Source organism: Lupinus angustifolius, chromosome LG19 (assembly GCF_001865875.1).
Source record: "Lupinus angustifolius cultivar Tanjil chromosome LG19, LupAngTanjil_v1.0, whole genome shotgun sequence".
In the NCBI taxonomy this organism is placed as follows: domain Eukaryota; kingdom Viridiplantae; phylum Streptophyta; class Magnoliopsida; order Fabales; family Fabaceae; genus Lupinus; species Lupinus angustifolius.
In genome coordinates, this window is record NC_032027.1 from 16,854,797 (window position 1) to 16,869,470 (window position 14,674).

General features: G+C 33.0%; 2 protein-coding genes across 2 annotated transcripts; both read right to left on the reverse strand.

The window, feature by feature from the left end:
* LOC109334479 (polyphenol oxidase, chloroplastic-like) lies at window positions 4,918-6,851 on the reverse strand. The gene is made up of 2 exons (XM_019570289.1): window positions 5,189-6,851; window positions 4,918-5,067 (listed from the first exon to the last, which is right to left on the reverse strand). Exon 1 carries the CDS (start codon window positions 6,832-6,834, stop codon window positions 5,251-5,253), a length of 1,584 nt encoding a protein of 527 aa, XP_019425834.1. The 5' UTR covers window positions 6,835-6,851; the 3' UTR covers window positions 4,918-5,067; window positions 5,189-5,250.
* On the reverse strand, window positions 11,794-13,812 carry LOC109334478 (polyphenol oxidase, chloroplastic-like). The gene has a single exon (XM_019570288.1). It carries the CDS (start codon window positions 13,806-13,808, stop codon window positions 11,946-11,948), a length of 1,863 nt encoding a protein of 620 aa, XP_019425833.1. The 5' UTR covers window positions 13,809-13,812; the 3' UTR covers window positions 11,794-11,945.

Sequence of the window (14,674 nt, forward strand, 5' to 3'; positions counted from 1 at the left end):
TTTTTGTTCGGGCTTAACAATAACTATTTATATCATGAAGCATATATAGAAAAGTTTTTATAAAAATAGATTTTTAAAGTATAGTTATTACTCTTAAAATAATTTTAAAACACAAATACTCTTAAAATATACAATTGTATATTTATATTTTATAAAATAATTAATTAATTATTCAGCACAAGTATATAATTAATCATGTTCTCCTTCTTTAAAAGAATTTAATATCTATGTACTTTCAGTATAATTTTATTTATATGATCAATACATCAATCACTGTTTATTTTTATTACTTTGTTTAAGAGTTAATAAAAAAATTCACTACTACATATTAAATTCTTTTTAGAAAGTTTGTGTCATTAACACTATGCATGTAGAATTATTTTAAAATTTATTTTATTTGATAAATCAAATCCACACAAATTTGATTAGACTATTAAATTTTTGGAGATATAGATAATTTAAAATGACAAGAGAATCAAAAGAAAAATGAGAAGAATATTCCCTTTTAGCAACAAATGGCTTACACAATTTCGAGTTGATAGACTGGTGGTCATATAATCCAATTTTGATTACAAATTCTTGATATTTCTAAATGATGATTATAAGTTAGTTATGATTGATTCTCTTTTTTTATTCTAATGATGTCAAATAGTGACATAATTGTTAGGATTGTAAATATTCAGTTAGGTTCATTTTTGTTAAAATTTAGTGACTAATTTTATAGTGAGAACCGAATTGAACCGTTCATGTATGATTCTGTTTGGCTCCTATGTATCCCTTCGAGTAATAAAGAAACAAGACTATGTAGTTCTTATAGAAATTAGTTTGTTGGTTGAGTTTATTTTATTATTTTTGAGAAATATGATGTTTAATTTTAATTAATTTTTCTGTTAAACTGAGTGAAGTACATTCCCTGTGTCTAATACCACATCTCATATTAAAGGTTTAGTTAAGATCTCATAACTTTTATTTTAAAAAGGTTTCTTAGAAAAAAGTAGTTAAACCCATTAATTTTAAGAAAGTGAAGTGCAACACTCGTATCCCGATACCACAATATAAATTATGGTAAATGTTATATGTTTTATTTCTAAACTTTATAAATTTTATGGGATTCATTTCTAAACTCTTCACATCTAGTGAATAGACGCCTAAAATACATGAGATCAAATAGAGTAGTCTAGAGTTCTTCATATGCTTTCAGTCTCCCTGTAGGCCTAATCTATTAAAGTATTACATGGTAGAGGAGAGATATTTCAAGTCATGACTTCGCAGGTGGTAGGGATTCTGATATATTTTTTGTGTTAGAATTTTTTGGTATTAGAGATTGTGTTGGAAATTACTTTCTTATATCTTTTGTATGATAGAGATTTGTTCCGCGTTAAGGAAAATTAGACATATGTTTTTTTCACAAACAAATCTCTACCATTAATAATTTTTGGAGAAGATTAAGAGTTTATATTCCCTCATCTAATCATATTCAGATTTCTTTTTGTTTTCACCAACATATGAATGTTATTTTAAATAAAAATTTGTAATTAACTCTTTCCTTAATTTAAGAAATTTGAGTGAGATGTTTTTGTGTGGAGGGACATCGCATTTTTATTCTAAAATAGCCGAACAATTTTTATCAAGCTAAAAAAATATTACAATACACTCAAGCGAGTAAAAAATAATTATTTAACCCTAAAATTTAAAATTAGTTAAAGTTATCTCTAACCATACAAATGTTTTAGTGATTCTAAAAATTCAAAAATTATTGTATCACCTACAAGTAGGTGAAAATTCTTTTAAATATTATAACATTGAAAAAGATATTTTACGCACCACTTTTATTTCTAAATTAATTGGAAAACGAAAATTAAAGGATTTTGGGATATGATTTTTTTTCTCAAATTGTAATCCTTCCATAATTGGGATGATAAGTAACTATTAATTCACTTAAAATCTCTTTTTGTTTTTATTTAAAAAAGAATATGAAAATAGGTGAAAATAATAATTTGATTATCCTAAACTTATTCCGAACCAATTGCATTTTAAAATGCAACCCAATTGATATCAAATTTATTTGATTTGTTTAGTTTTAAATTGCCAACTTAATTTATTTATTGACCAATTTTTTATGAAATCTGATTTCTAAAGATTTAATTTTTAATTAAATTAATTTGTGCACTACAATCAAATTGAAATGAAATTGATTTGCATGTTTTGAGAATTCAATATTTATCGTATTCGTTTATCGAATTTTGATGAATGTCGATCTCCAAAGATTCAATTTTTTATCAATTAAATAATTTTTTTTGTTAGTATGTCTAAATGATGATTATATTATAAGTTACTTATGATTAATCTTTTTTAAGAGTGTAATATTTATGCACTATGAGTATAAATATTTATATAGGGATAATACAATATCTATTATTTATTTGTATTACTTATATTTAAAAGTTAATAATAATTAAATATACATAATAGATTATTCAATGATAATGTAAAAATTCTGATAATATTACTGCATACATTTTTTTAAATACTTTTATTCTAATGATGTCAAAATCGTGACATAATAGTAGCTAACGAACATATTTTACATTATTTTCTTGATATACAAGTATTCTTAAACAAGTATGAATATTTAAAGTCCTAGAATTTAATGTGTTTTACAAATAGATAGTACCAACTAGTATTATTAATATTATACCAATTATTATAGACTCATAATATTGGTATGATGTTATAAAAATTAACTGGTCAAAGTCAAACCTTATATTATTTAAGTTATATATTTTATAATAATTATAGTAAATTTATAAATGAAAATAATTTTATTTATAATATGTATCTCAATTATTAAAATGTTTCAATGATTGACTATTACAAATAACTACAAGGTTCAAAGTTCAAATCATTAATGTGCCATTTAAAAAAATATGAATGGTTTCATAGACAAACCAATTTTAGCAGATACAACGATTTCACCTAATTTTGATTTTGACTGGTTCAAAGGTATAATTATCATTCCCTATCATTATCAGAATTGACCCATCTAATACAACACAATATTTATAATATGGCTATCAATTATTTTGGAAGACAAAAAGTATCATACACAAGCATGATGTCAAAATAGTGACTAAAGAACTTATTGGAAAATTTACTTTGTTGATGCACCTTGACCAAAAAATTATGGTCTTGGTGCACCTTTTGAAAAAATTACCAAAGTAGTGTAGTTTTAGGGTAAATCGGCAACCCCACTGCCGATTTACAGAAAAGAAATATTTTTTAAATGTACTCCCCCTAACTCGGCAATAGGGGGGGAGTTTTTACCAAATATATTTTTTTTAACCTCCTCCCCTAACTCGGCAATGGGGGAGGAGTTTTTGAATATTTTTTTTTTTTAAATCTCCCCCCTAAATCGGCAATGCGGGGAGTTTTGTAATAATTTTTTTTTTAATTTTCCTCCCCTAACTCGGCAATGGGGGAGGAGTTTTTCAAACTCTATTTTTTTATTATATTTATTTGTTTAAAATATTTTAAAATTATAACTAACACAAACCATCAAAATTAATAACATAGAAATTTAATTTACTAAGACAAAAATGTATTACACTTGAATTTATTAATCCCATAAAAATTTAATGACGTCTGTGTGATGAAGTGCCACATGGAGGTGGTTTTCTCCTTCTTGGCGGTTGAACTCTTAATTGTTGTTCATTCTGCTGTGAAATTCTTGCTCTTCCACGTGTCACCAATTGTGGCTCCTCCTCGCTTGAATCATCTTCATCTTCATCAACATCTTCAACGACAACCTCATCATCAGTATGTTGTATACCAAAAATATTTGTAGACGGCATAGTAGGACGATAATATTGTTGAGGATCATATGCCGAGAATGGTGTAGTTGAACTAGTAGCAAACATTGTTGGTATTGGGGTTTGAGAACTTGATGAGAAATAATTGTATGGGGAATCATAATTTGAAAACCCATATTGTTGTTGTTGTTGTTGTTGAGTATAAATATATTTAATTCAACCACTCACTAAATTTAATGAATTCAACATAAATATATTTAATTCGGTCAAACAACCTATTGAATGCAATTAATGAATATAATTAATATACCTATCTAATGAATATAAATATAATTATTATACCTATCTAAATCGGCTACCCTATTGCCGTTTTATACAAAAGTATTTAACCTAACTCGGCATCTTTATTGCCGATTTGTATGGGAATTAACTCGTGAAATGGGCAATATATAGAGTTTGAAAAACTCCTCCCCCATTGCCGAGTTAGGGGAGGAAAATTAAAAAAAAAAATTATTACAAAACTCCCCCCTCATTGCCGATTTAGGGGGGAGATTTAAAAAAAAAATCAATTATTGAAAAACTCCTCCCCCATTGCCGAGTTAGGGGAGGAAAATTAAAAAAAAAAATTATTACAAAACTCCCCCCTCATTGCCGATTTAGGGGGAGGAGATTAAAAAAATAATATATTTGGTAAAAACTCCCCCATTGCCGAGTTAGGGGGAGTACATTAAAAAAATATTTCTTTTCTGTAAATCGGCAATAGGGTTGCCGATTTACCCTAAAACTACACTACTTTGGTAATTTTTTCAAAAGGTGCACCAAGATCGTAATTTTTTGGTCAAGGTGTACCAACAAAGTAAATTTTCCGAACTTATTCTACATTATTATATATTGATAGGCAAGTATTGTTAATCTAGTCTCTGTATTTAAATACTTGGAACTGTTATGTGTTTTATGTGAATTATTTTTTATCCAGTATTGCTCACTACGTTAGTAACTAAACGATGACTTAAAGAAATGATATATTTTACTTATATTCAGTTTAAAGCAGAAAATTAAAAATAATAGTTCATTCCAACTATTTACAAAACACAAAGTTCATGATTTTAAACAACTTTCCCTTGTTTTATTTTTTCACTAATCCTTTCATCAAACCACACACGAGGCAACATAATTATTTTTCAAATCGTAAATAGACTTGCAAATTGTATATTCCAGCAGAAAAGTCTACACTATAAGAAGCACTACATTATCCCTATTTTGCTTAAAGTTCTGTTTATGAATTGAGTTTTGGAGGGAAAAAAAGAGAAATAAAAGATTTCAGATTCATCTCGCCAATGTATTTCATGACTCTCATTCTATTCTTTCTCTTCCAAAACTCAATTTATAAACAAATACTAAATAAACGATTACACCACATATATCTAAGTCATTGAAATTATCAGTCATCCACAATCTCTATCTTGATTCCTCTAATTTTAACTTTCGCTTTCACATACCTTGGGACCAATGTCACCATAACACTATCATCATTTTCAACTTTTAGGGCTTTCAATAAATCAGACAACCCTAACCTCAAACGAGTATTAATGATGTTCTTTTTGTGCTTATGAGAATGAGGCACACTCACAAAACTTCCAGCAAATTCTGTGTTGTCTGGCTTGATCAGCTTATGATCTCTATCATTGATAAACACATCAAATTTCACACCTATGTTCCCATCATACTCAATCCCTTTAATCACTAACACTTCCTCTTCTTCATCTTTCTCCTTCTTGCTCCTACGCTTCCTTGGCCTCTTCACAATAGTGCTCACAACTGAATCCAAAACCAATGGAAACTTCACATAATTTCTTGAACTCTGGAGAATTGAGTTTTGAGCCTTAGACATAGGAGGTTTGGGCTTATTGTTTAGCCACGGAATCTCAACATCTTGGTAAACATACCTTAACTTTGTTGTGTCAAGACTATCCTTAACCTTCACACGAACAATGTTCTTATTTTCATCATAGAAAAGAAACCCAGACTCTAACCAATCTGAGTCAGTGATATCATTTCTTTTTCCACCAAGTGTTTTCCATATGGACCATATCCTATCAATGTTTGAATGGTGAGCAAAGAAAATGGGATCTCTTGCAGCAGAATAGAAGTTCCCCATGTCCTCAATGTTTGGCTGGTTTAAATCACCGGTCCAAATATGAACCGAGTTGTGTGGAACAATCTCTACTGAGCCAGCACCAGGGTCAGGCTTATCTCCTGCACGATAAGCGCTTCCAAAGAAGAGTGTTGGAGTCTTGCCATTTGAGACAACTTGCCTATACATTATGGCGAGGTTAGCAGAGACACTGACATTAGGATCTTCCATGAGATTATAGTCTAAGTCTATTAACTTTGGTGGTTGATGATTGGGATTACGGAGGATATCATAAAGAGGTGATTTAGGATCTGCGTAAATGGAAGGAATTTGCATGCCACGTGGGGCATCATAGTTCCAAAATGGTATAGCAAAAGTAGGGTCATTGATCAAACTACCCAAGATTCTCTCATAGAAATAAAGATACCAACGGTGCCAAGGAAAGAAAAGCCATGAGTTATGGATATCTAGTTCAAGGTTTGGGTACCCTACTTGGTGATATGCTGCATCACAATAAGCACAATGAACATTGGCTTGTTGGTAGAAACTACGTGGATCATTAGATGGAAGTGCTTTCATTAGTGCAACTGCTTTCTTATACTTGGCTATATAGTCACTATTGACCAAATGTGCAGCTTGTCTTACCCTCAACTTTTGAGTAGAAGAAGGGAACTTGAAATCTATGATGTTTGTGGAAGATGGTGGACAACAATCGGTGGAATTTGCACCAGAGGGAAGATCCGCTGGACCGCATGTGGTTGCGTCCGGTGGGGATATCGGAGCAGCCAAGGCCAGAAGGTTGTTGCTAAGAGTGGCAACACCACAAAGTCCTACAAGTACAATAACAATATTGATAGAGGACAAGAAGAAAAATGGTGAGGTAGAAGTCATGTTTAGTAATGTATATTGTTTTGAATCTTGAAGAGTTAGTTACTAGAGTTTTCAGTACTTCTATAATGAGCTGGGTTGGAGATCTTCCTTATAGTTTGGGTGCAATTAACTAACTAAAAAAGCAAATTTCTGGTATTAACATATATGGCTGTATCTCATTAAGAATTGTTAAATGTTGTTATCTTACCGAAAATAGAGAGTAAGGTTTTTAATAATTGAATTTAACACTAACGTGGAGAAACTTACTACACTATATTTTTTTTTTGTTGATTATGAAGAGAGAGAGCGCGCACATATATATATATATATATATATATATATCGATGTGATACATGTCGGATATGTTGACACACATTTTTCTGAAAGATAGGATATGATATGTCCAAGGATACGTCTATAATATAGTAAAAAATATATAAAATATGATAAAATTATAAGTGTAAATCAAAATATCTAAAGTATAAAATATAATGGAAATTGTAAATCATTGTCCTCCAAATTTAAAAGTACTAAAACTAAAAAATATAGTAGAATAAATCATAAAATTGATAAAACGTATCTTATCTTATCCTATTTTTTGTTGAAAACATATCAGATATATATTCATCTTTACTTGCTAATTTTTATTTTTGGATACTCTAAGAATACGTATTATTCACAAATCCGAATGTATCCATATCTGAACATGTCTAATACCAACGCGTGAGGGTGTTCAATGTATTTGTGTACTTTTATATAGTTCATTCAAATTTCTTTGGAGTTCCAAACTCCGAAGTTTTAATAAATAATAAATCATAAAACAAAAGCGTTTTTCTTTTCACAATTATTTTTTTGATCAACAATAACAATTTTATAACCAAAAAGAGAGTATTAGGAGAACAAGTGGTATTCCTATACACTAACAAAAAGAGAACAAGAAAAACAACTCAATGAGTTAAAAACCCAAACCGAGAAAGGAATAGAAAAAGAAGGAAATCTTGTCAATATCAAGGTCCATGACTAAAGATGAATAGAAAACATTACCTCCTCCAAATTCAAAGAAGACTTCTCAAAGATAGTTTTGTTTCTAGCTACCCATATGCACCAGATACAAACAAACCAGATAGACATCTAAAGATGATGATGCCTTTTGTCCAACCGCAAGAGACTCCAATGAGAGTTGAAATGACCCTTCACACCAATCGGGAACACAAAACAAATACCAAACCACACGTATACTTTTTGCCAAACTCCATAAGACTAAGAGCAAGGATCGACAGACTCGACCTCCACACCGCAAAAGATACACCTAACTGGATCATGCTCCCCCAACACTCCACGACTAGCCAGGTTCAAAAGGGTAGGCACTCCATCCTTGGAGACCCTCCACGCTAGGCATCTCATTTTAGAAGGAACATTACATAGCCATAACCTTTTGAAAAAGATGTTATCAGGACTTGTTACCTCATTAAGGAGAACCAAATAAGTATTTTGAACCGAGTAAGCACCATCTTTAGCATGAATTCACAGCCACTCATCCTCAGCATCTGTGACCGGTTTCACATCCTTCAGGCAATTGAGCAAATCCTCTTCGTCACGTTTTTCCCAGTCAAACAATCTCCTCCTCCAAATTAAAGACAGTAGCCAAGAACCATCCCTCCATTCCCCTAAGGAGCTAATGCAAGCATCCTTGTCAAGAGCAATCTGGAACAACCTCTGAAACCTGTTAAAAAGACAAACCTCACCAACCCACAAATCTCTCCAAAACACAATAGACTCACTGTTTTCAATTCTCCTACACACACTCTCTAAGAACCAACCATTGTGAATCCCGAAAAGTCTATTACCCAGACACCCAAAGTCTCTCCACCAGGAAGAGCCTCTCTTAAAATACTCAGGATTAGAGAAACCTCTCGACCCTCCCATCCTAGCAACATATCTAGAATGAAGAACTCTCACCCAAAGAGCATCACTCTAAAAAAGAAGACGACGCCGCCATTTACCCAACAAAGACAAATTAAACAGACTCAAGTTTTTAACACCAAGACCCCCTTCCCTTTTAGACCTACAAACCTTACTCCAACTCATCCAATGAACACCTCTTCTATCCTCCCCTCGACCCCAAAGAAAGCTTCTCTGAATTTTCTCCAACTCAAGAATAACAACAACCGGAGCTTTAAAAAAAGAAAAGAAATAGATAGAGAGAGAGTTAAGAACCGACTTGATGAGAGTGACACAACCACCAAAGGAAATAAGATTGTGTTGCCAAGAAGAGAACATTTTTTTAAAGGATTCAATGATAGGAGACCACATAGCAATCCTCCTAGGGTTGGCACCAACCGGAATTCCTAAGAATTTCAAAGCAACAGAACCAACACAGCAAAACAGCTTATGAACCGCCATCTGAACAAAGTCTTCATCAGAGTTGATACCAATAAATTGACTTTTATGAAAATTAATCTGCAACCCAGAGGCCAGTTCAAAACATTTCAGGATGCTTTTAAGGACCATGATATTATCAGCAGAATTAGCACCAATAAGCAAAGTATCATGAGCATACTGCAAATGCGAAATAAGGACCTTGTCTTTACCCACCTCATAACCTCTGAATAACCTTTTACACACCACAGATCTCATAATCCCAGCAAGACCTCAGCAACAATAAGGAAAAGGAAAAGGGCAATCCTTGTCTCAGACCCCTAACCATATTGAACTCACTAGTAGGACTCCCATTAACCAGGATAGACACTGAGTTAGATTGAAGGCAACTCTTAATCCAGTTCCTCCACTTAACACATAAACCCATCCTTTCCATCATATATAGAAGGAAACTTCAGTTAACTGAATCATAAGCTTTTTCAAAATCCACCTTAAAGATGAAACATTCTTCATCCCTATTCTTCCTAGCCTGGTCAATTATCTCATTAGCAATAACCACTCCAACCATAATATATCAACCTTGTAGAAAAGCAGTCTGACATTCAGAAATAACAGAAGGAATAATTATCTTGATACGAACCGCGAGGAGTTTAGATATGATCTTCTGGATGCAGCCAACAAGAGATATTGGTCTGAAGTCACCAAGCCCTTGCGGGCACCCATTCTTAGGAACCAACACAATGAAAGAGGCATTGCTCTCTTTAACAAGGTCACCATTCCGATAGAAATCATCAACCATAGCAAAAATATCAGCTTTCACCACCTCCCAGACCCTTTTAATAAATGAAAAGTTAAAACCATCAGGACCAGGACTTTTATCACCCTCACAGCTCCAAACAGCTTCTTTGATCTCAACTTCCTCAAACTCAGCAGTTAGGAAAGAATTATCCTCATCCGAAATATTAACAAAATCAATCCCATCAAGGGATGGCCTATTCCAATGAGAATCCTCAAATCTGGCTTTGAAAAAAGAACGAATGTGTTCTTTGACCCTAGGCAGATCTTCAACCCACTCCCCCTCAACAAACAAACCATGAATTCTATTACTTCGTCTCCTCCGGTTGATAGAAGCGTGGAAAAATTTAGAGTTTGAATCGCCTTCCTTCAGCCACCTCTATCTAGATTTCTGATAAAGCAAATTGTCTTTCTGGCTAGAGAGCCTCCAAAGCTCAGTAGTAGCAGATCTCCTAGCAAAAATATCCTCCTCAGAGAGAATTCTGATACTGCCTTTCCCATCAACAAAGTTAATAAAACTCACGTGGTCACTGATTTTCCTATCCAACACGCCGAAGTGGTCCTTGTTCCACCTCTTCAGAGAGATCTTAAGAAGTTTCAACTTTTTTTTAAGAATAAAAGACCCCCTACCATAAACCTCCAAATCATTCCAAGTACCTTCAACAAATTTGCCAAACTCAACATTCGAAAACCAACAATTATTTGGTTTATGGAGGAGGTTGTGGTTTTGGTGAAAACTAATATGAGCAAGAGTGATGGTCTTCTACACAAGTGATTTGAGTAACAATTATTATATCATTTACAATATAAGGAAAAACTTTGATTATTCACTGTTTTAACCGTATTCGGTTGACAGCAAAGCGTGACACCACAATCGACGAAACCATTGTAGTTAGGGGTGTGGCGAAATATTTGTCCACGTTTCCTACACCTGTGCTACTCAACTTCTAGCTATGATTTTGTTCAACATTACCTACAGGTATCGTTGTCCCACACTAAATCGTTTATTTTAATAAAAAATCAACCACATTTTCAATCGTTAGTAATTAAAGCTTTATTTGTTTTCTAAAGAAAATGAATATGGATGACAAATTTGCAGCTTCCCAACCCTCAAACATAACCACTACTCACTGAAATAGTAAATAATTGCAAATTAAAGGATGCAATGTACACATACCAAAGAAATTTCACGCACCATTGACAAAGTTTGCTAAAAACATTTGTAGCAAAATGCTAATAGAGGAGCAATCATCTAACTTAGTGGTAGAGACTCAATAAAATTAATGATTATGACTCTTTGAGGACATGAATTCGAGTCACGGAGGTTCACTCTAGTAACTTTACACGGGATACTAAGAATTATGATCCACATAACATATTTCTATGTCTAGGAGTCTATATTAATAAATTTGAGATTTATTCTATACTCATATGAATTTATATCTAGCAATCACATTAATATAGACACACGTATGACAATTAAAGATAGAACTACATCTACCATTACACTAAAACGATGAGTATCTAGTTGGCTAAGGAATTACAATTTCTTCACGAGTTCAACTTCCAATTTCATACCAGGAGAAGTGTCATTCACCAAATAAGCATTTAGCATACTAAAAATTACTCATAAAAATCAAAACCTAATAATTAACATATATCAATTCCAAATGTATATGTCAAATGAATATTATAATCAATCACAACAAAGGAGAAACTTAGCTAAATATTTTCATACAAATTAAGTAAGAAAGATGAAGGAAAAATAAACTAAAGAGATATACACACAAGGCAACATAATTTTTATTTTGAAATTGTATATAGGCTTCCAAATTGCATATTCTAGCAGAAAAGTCTAGAATATGAGAATTACTACATTATCCCTATGGAGTCACCTACATCATTGGTGGTGCTTAAAGGAACCATTACCACCACATATATCAAAGTCATTAAAGTTATCAATCATCAACAAACTCTATCTTGATACCTCTAATTTTAACTTTTCCTATCCCATACTTTGGAACCAATGTCACCACAACACTATCATCATCTTCAACTTCTAGATCTTCCAATAAATCAGATAACCCTAATCTCAAACAAGTATTGATGTTGTTGTTGTTTTTGTGCTTATGAGAATGAGGCACACTCACAAAACTTCCTGCAAATTCTGTGTTGTCTGGCCTGATCAGCTTATCATCTTCATCATTGATAAACACATCAAACTTCACACCTATGTTCTTATCATACTCAATCCCTTCAATCACTAACACTTCCTCTTCTTCTTCCTTCTCCTTCTTGCTCCTACTCTTCCTTGGCCTCTCCACAATAGTGCTCACAACTGAATCCAAAACCAATGGAAACTTGACAGAATTTCTTGAAGTCTGAGGAGGTGACTTTTGAGCCTTAGACCTACGTGGTTTGGGCTTATTGTTTAGCCACGGAATCTCAACATCTTGGTAAACATAACTTAACTTTTTTGTGTCAAGACTATCCTTAACCTTCACACGAACAAGGTTCTTATTCTCATCATAGAAAAGAAACCCAGACTCTAACCAATCTGAGTCAGTGATATCCTTTCTTTTTCCACCACCAAGTGTTTTCCATATGGACCATATCCTATCAATGTTTGAATGGTGAGCAAAGAAAATGGGATCCCTTGCAGCAGAGTAGAAGTTTCCCATGTCCTCATCGTTAGGCTGGTTTATATCACCAGTCCATCCATGAACCGGACCGTGTGGAACATTTTCTAATGTGCCAGCACCAGGATCAGGCTTATCCCCTGCACGGTAAGCATTTCCAAAGAAAAGTTTTGGGGTCTTGGCACCTGAGACAACTTGCCTATACATTATAGTAAGGTTAGCAGAGACACTTGCATTCGGATCTTCCGCGAAATTGTAGTCTAAGTCTATTAACTTTGGTGGTTGATGATCGGGATTACGGAGGATATCATAAAGAGATGATTTAGGATCTGCATAAATGGAAGGGAGTTGCATGCCAATTGGAGCATCATAGTTCCAAAATGGTAGGGCAAAAGTAGGGTCATTGATCAAACTCCCCAAGATTCTCTCATGGAAATAAAGATACCAACGGTGCCAAGGTAAGAAAAGCCATGAGTTATGGACTTGAAGATCAAGGTCAGGAAACCCTACTTGGCTATATGCACCATTACAATAAGCACAATGAACATTGGCTTGTTGGTAGAAACTACGTGGATCATCTTGAGGTAGGGCTTTCATAAGGCCAATGGCTTTCTCATACTTGGCTATATAGTCTTTATTGACCAAATTTGCAGCTGGTCTAACCTTCAAGGGTTGTTTAGTGGAAGGGAATTTGAAGTCTATGATGTTTTCAGAAGGTGGTGGACAACAATTGATGGGTTTTGCACCAGCGGGAATATCCGCTGGACCACACTTGGTTGTGTCCGGTGGTGATATTGGAGCAGCAAAGGCGAAAGGGTTGTTGCTAAGAGTGGCAGCACCACAAAGTCCTCCAAGTCCAATAAGAACATTCCTCCTATGCCCTACAATATGTGCTGGTTCTCCCTCAGAGTTTGGTCTAGGTTTGTTTTGGTTAGCACAACATGCTACTTTAGAAACCTTTTGGTTTCTTAGGTTTCTATGTTTAAAGGTTTGGTAATGTTTTCTAGACAATGGATACAAAGAAGAAGGTGAAGTGGTTGTGGAAATGGAAGAGACATTGGAAGTGGACAAGAACAAAGGAAGTGGGATAGATGCCATGTTTAGGTAGGTATGTTGTTTTGTATCTTGAAGATTTATTATACTTTTCAATCCATTTATAGTAAATTGCTGAAGACTTTTCATACAATTTCGGTGAGGTTGTAGATTACATCTACCAACCTAACTTTTGATAACGTCTAATTTTTAATACAAAATATATTAGGAAGAGAATTTGTTGTCCTAAAATTTGTCTTTAACCAATTACAATAACGTAAAAATTGATAAAGTTAAAAATACTTAATTTTTTTAACTGATATATCATAATATGATTAGTTTGGAACATATTTTAAGATAACAAATCTTTGTTCAATATATTAAGGGGATTAGTAAAAAGATAACTTCAACAGAATGGAAGAGATTGAGTCACTTTAAACTAATACGGCGTTGAATTACATAAAAATTAATATTCAAAGGATTTTCACTTAGATGCTTAATCATATATTGTGAATTAATTTCTCAATCTATGGTATTGGTATATTGGAGGATACCAAAAAGAAATAAAAACATTATCCCTTACAAAATCAGTTTAAAAGAGTACCACAAAAATATACGAAGCTATTTACCACAAAGTATGAAAACGTCTCTCTGCCAAAGATAGCAATATACCAATAGCATTAAATGCTTCCTAAAGTGTAAAGACAACATGTCATTATCAAACTGCAAATCGTGATTGAATTTTCCTTTTACACATTTTTTATAATCGAGATTGAATTTTCTACAAGTTGAATTTAATACTCACGTGTGGAACTTAGGTAGGGCTACTATTGTTTGTCTGCTAATTTGTCCCATTATATTTACTTCATTCTTACCCAAAAAAGACCACTTTAACGTTTTTCGATTCCCTCTCATGTTAAAAAATAATATTTTCTTTGACTTGGTCGTAAACCCTATTTTTTAATTTTTTTTTACATACCCTTTCAACTTTTTAGGAAAATTAAAATTTTATAATA